Source organism: Salvia splendens, chromosome 7 (assembly GCF_004379255.2).
Source record: "Salvia splendens isolate huo1 chromosome 7, SspV2, whole genome shotgun sequence".
Taxonomy (NCBI): Eukaryota; Viridiplantae; Streptophyta; class Magnoliopsida; order Lamiales; family Lamiaceae; genus Salvia; species Salvia splendens.
The window spans coordinates 29,553,088-29,558,346 of NC_056038.1; the positions used below are offsets into that span (position 1 = coordinate 29,553,088).

Genomic DNA, 5,259 nt, shown 5'->3' on the forward strand with positions numbered 1-5,259 from the left:
TAAGTAGGGCTCAGATTCCACCAACTTATTCTACTCATATTTTATTATAAAACTACCATATATAAATGAAACTCATATTTCACTAACTTATTCAATTCACTTTTTTTTTATATTTCTTAAAATTCGTGCCATAACCAAATAAGACTCCTATTTCCAGGCAGAGGGAGTAGTATAAATGAGACGTTTACCATAAATAAAAACCTGACATAAGATAATACTCCCTTTGTCCCTAAAAATTTAATACTTATTTCCATTTCTGTCCGTTTCTAAAAATTTATCACCTTCACTTTTACTATTTTTGGTAGTGGACTCCATATCTCACTAGCTCATTCTCACTCACATTTTATTATAAAACTAATATATAAAAGTATGACCCACATGTCACTAATTTCTTCAACCCACTTTCTATTATATTTCTTAAAACTCGTGTCGGTTTATATGGTGACCAATTATGGGGTAAAGGAAGGATTAGTGGGAGTAGTTGGGAAATCGAGTCAAATTAAGTGATTAGTACTTAGTAGGGAGAAACATGGAAGTCTTTCACGAAAACCCAGTTTGAAATGTTAGTTTTATAATATCAACCTATAAATTCTGCCCAATCACTATTAGTCGGAGTTCCGATTACGCTATTGTTCTCCAATTAAAGGATGATATCTTGTGTCTATTTTATTTGATATTTTATTTTAATAAATAATTTAGCTTTTTAGAATTAATAGTGACCATGATATATATTGATGCTATCTTGAATCTTACTATTATTATGTGATAATGGTATACAAAATCGAGGCAAAAGTTATAAGTACCCACGATGTCGAGGTGTAAATAAATTAAGTAAACCTGATCAATAGTGTAACAATATATCTTTATTGTTATCAACAACAAAGACGGAAAAGAAACAATATTACCCAAATCAATATTGCATGTTATTTAGGTTACGTGCCTCTATTTTTCACTGCCAACAAAAAGTCGTAATCTTACCAACTTCTCAACGTATAAATTAATGGATAAAATAATACATATGTCGCTTCTGACCAAGATTTTTTCTCTCATACTATCTCACAAGTTCTCATGTAATTATATTTGTGATTGTGATATGTTCTTCGATATATAATTTTAGACTACATGTTCAAATTCAATAAGATAACACAGTTAATTTCAGAATAATGGGAAACAAAAAAATAAACAAAATTAAGGAGAACTGGAGAAGAGAGAATGGGATAATGATATCATGCTTTGTCATGCTCACTACATCTACATTTTCCTCACATCTAACTGTATATAAGAATATTTAGCTACTATTATAAATGTATATAGATTTTTTTTATCTTTACATTTTTTTGGTAAAAGCTAAGGATTTCATTGAAAATCTTTTAGGTTAAAAAATTTATTAAGACACAGAGTTTTATAGTATGAATTAAATAAAACAGCACTATATTATATCAAAAAGTATATTAAATAAACAAAAATATATGTAATGGTGTAAGTTTTTTGTATTTGCTACTATTTAAAGTATACTATGTCATTGGCGGAACAAGGTGAATCATTTAGCACCACCAAATTAAAACTTTTGTGCATATGTTTACCACCATGTCAACATTTATGTGTGTCTGCATATATAGAAAAGATATTATGGAGTACAAATTATCGCATGTTTCTTTATATTTTTAATGTGCAACAGTTAAACAAACCACAAGGTAATGCTAAACATTAATAAAACTGTGATTTTGATGCAATTAACTCTTATCTATTGAGAGAGTCGATAAATTTTTTTCTGCACAATTATATTGTAAACCATGTTAGATATTTGAACCATAAACTTGCTAATTACAAGATTACATACTTCATTATATACGCTTAGTAAACTAACACAAGCGTATACGTGTGCTCGTGTACAAAAAAGTTACGCGAAAAAGGTATATATACTGTTTCACCAAAACGGAATGTCAAATTTGGAACAAAAAAAATGTATAATGCGAGCTACGCGGTTCCTAATAATTGAGTCATTTCAATTAATTAATATAATTATATAAATATAGATAAAAGAAGCGTAGCAGATAAAGAAGAAGACAAAAACATCTTCCTAAATCAAGGCTGTAAACATCAACCTAAGTATCACAAATCTTTCCATTTGTTTTGTATCACAAATATAATTTATTAATCAATTATATACTCCGAGGAGGTACTGTGAGAAGTTGATTTGGTTTAACCACTTAATAATGTTGGGTTCACAATTATTAGTAGTACTACTTACTACAAATCATTCACCTAATCCAACATATAATATACAGTCTTACACATGCCACTTTAATTTACATATAATTCGTTTTTTTTTCCTATGCAGATAAACTGGGTGTGTGTTGTGTTTAAGAGACCTTTACAGTGTGAGATGTAATTGGTTAAAATGGTGAAGTAGTTAGCCATTTAAACTCAATTCATACTTTAATCAGTGCAACATGCATCTTACAAAACCCTAGCTTTATTGATCTTCCAAATTATACAACACGATATTTCGATGAAATTACCGAAGACCAATATTTTTTTTGAATCACTTTATTCTAGTACAGTTGCAGTTGAAGTTAAGACCTAAACAATGGTGGTTGTAACCTAAACAAATTAGGAATCCAAATATTGCTAATTGACAGGTGCAATAATCTCAAAAAATCACAATTTCATCACACATCTCTTACCAAATTGTAACTATCATGCCCCACCATTCTCTTTTATAAAAACACCTCTCTCCCTCCATTCAAATGATCAAACTCATAAAATCAAAAATTTGAGTCCAAGATTAATCTCAGATGTTTAGGCCTGCCTTAATCCCCTCTCTCCTCTTCTTCATCTCTCTCTACACATCCTCATCCCACGCACAATCATGCACCAACTACACCTTCGCCGGCAACCAGATATTCAGCCACTGCGCCGATCTCCCTAACCTCAACTCCTTCCTCCACTGGAACTACGACGAATCCACCAAAACGGTCAATATCGCGTACCGGCACGTGACGGTGGCAGCGTCGAGATGGGTGGCGTGGGCGATCAACCCTACTGGCAGAGGGATGATCGGAGCGCAAGCCCTCGTTGCATTCCAGAAATCAGACGGCACCATGAGGGCGTACACGTCGCCGGTCAACAGCTACCAGGCTCAGTTGGCAGAGGGGGATTTGAGCTTTCCGGTTTCCGACTTGTCGGCGACTTTTGCCGGGAATGAGTACACCATCTTTGCCACGCTCAAGCTTGATAATGTGAGCTCTACCTTGAGCCAAGTATGGCAGGAAGGCCCCCTCTCTGGGGATTACCCGGCCCAGCATCCCACCTCCGGCGCCAATGTCCAGTCCGCCGGGAACTTGAATCTTCTCTCCGGCCAGACCGGGAGAACGTCGGGAGCCGTCATCGACTCCCGCACCAAGAAAAAGAATGTGAGTAATTTTTTTTTTACTCTCTCCGTCCCTAATAATTTGTCATCATTTGTTTCCGCACAAGTTTTAAGAAATAGAAAGTTTGTTGAAAAAGTTAGTGGCACGTGAGAATTCTATTTTTATATATTAATTTTATAATAAAATGTGAGTGATAATGAGTTAGTGGAACATGGGGATCACTACAAACAAAAGTGGTGAAAGTGAAAGATGACAAATGGACAAACGAAAAGAGAAATAAGTGAATTTTTTTAAAAATAAATGACAAATTTTCAGAGATGGATGGAGTAATTTATACTTGTATTAAGGAATTAGTATTTAAATGTTAAAGTAAAAGATAATAAAGCACGAGATAGAATATATTTTTTTTTAAAATGGTGCAAATAGTTTGACACTGGCGAAATGGAATATGATGCAGATTCACGGAGTGCTGAACTCAGTGAGTTGGGGAATACTACTTCCAATCGGTGCTATCACAGCGAGGTACCTGAAAGTATTTCCGGCAGCCGATCCAACATGGTTTTACCTTCACGCTCTTTTCCAGAGCTCGGGCTACATTACCGGAGTGGCAGGGTGGATCACTGGACTCCAGCTCGGGAGCCAGTCTGGCGGAATCACATACACGGCTCACAGGATCATCGGCATAGTCATCTTCACCCTGGCAACCCTGCAGGTGACTGCTCTGCTTCTGAGGCCGAAGAAGGAGCACAAATTGAGATTCTATTGGAATGTGTACCACCACTTCATTGGATACTCTGTTATAGTCCTCAGCATCATCAACATTTTCAAGGGCTTCAACATCCTACATCCTGATCAGAAATGGAGGACTGCCTACTTCGCGGTCTTGATCGGCCTGGCTGCTCTCGCTGCCATTCTCGAAATCTGCACATGGTGTGTTGTCTTGAAGAGGAAGAAGTCGAGCCGCCCTGACATGATATCAAATGGAAACCATGGCTATAATGGATATGGTGCAAGTGGTCAAGAAAGGGTTTGAAGGCATTTGTAAAGTTTATGGCTCTTGTTGGGTTTTCCATGTTTTTCTGCTCAGTTTATTATTTAGGGTTTGTTTTGGATAGTTATATATGTTTATTATTTATGGTGCATAACATGATTTCTAAACCCCCTTTTGATTCAATTTTCAAAAAACAGAGATTTATAACACAACATGCTAAAGCTTTCATGAAAGGTGAGGAATCCTTCCATAACAACAACCAGACTCATTTACCTAGTATAAGAAGATTGTGGAATATGAGGAAGTTTTTGCAAAATAGATTAAATAGATATGAACACTTCCAATCCAAAGGATGAATGATCCAAGTGGGTCCAGTCACACCACAAGCTGCAGTTGTTTCTTTCTAAAGATTTATATCTATAATGTGAGACTAACAAAACCAGAATCTAGTGAAATGGATGGGCTGCAGAGTTGTATGTATGCCCATCAACATGTTTAGCATTCAAACAATACTGCCAAACATCTTCTGCTGTTTATCAATAGTAGACTATTCTGGCGGCAATTAATGGTCAAATCTTGAGCATCACATGCAAATGCAATAGTATAAAATTCCTTTATTGAGTAGAAAGATGGGCTTAATTTACAAGTTGACGAATCTTTGGTGAATAATGCTGGTGTTGCATAAGGCTATCCACAATGGCGCCTAGCGCACCGCCTAGCCGAGCGCCGGCGCTAGGCGGTCGCTAGGCGAACCATTGCAGCTTCCGAAAACCGCCGAGTGGTTTTTTGGAATTAAAAATCGCCTAGCGCTAGGCGGTCGACGGGCGCTGGGCGATGCGCTCGGCGCCATTGCAGCGTGGGGATCGCCCAGCGCATTGCCCAGCGGTTTTTTTG

The 5,259-nt window shown here is 36.5% G+C and overlaps 1 protein-coding gene across 1 annotated transcript; it reads left to right on the plus strand.

The window, feature by feature from the left end:
* Positions 1-2,716: 2,716 nt before the first annotated feature.
* Positions 2,717-4,532, plus strand: LOC121811534 (cytochrome b561 and DOMON domain-containing protein At5g47530-like). The gene is made up of 2 exons (XM_042212414.1): positions 2,717-3,416; positions 3,832-4,532. Exons 1-2 carry the CDS (start codon positions 2,799-2,801, stop codon positions 4,405-4,407), a joined length of 1,194 nt encoding a protein of 397 aa, XP_042068348.1. The 5' UTR covers positions 2,717-2,798; the 3' UTR covers positions 4,408-4,532.
* Positions 4,533-5,259: the final 727 nt, after the last annotated feature.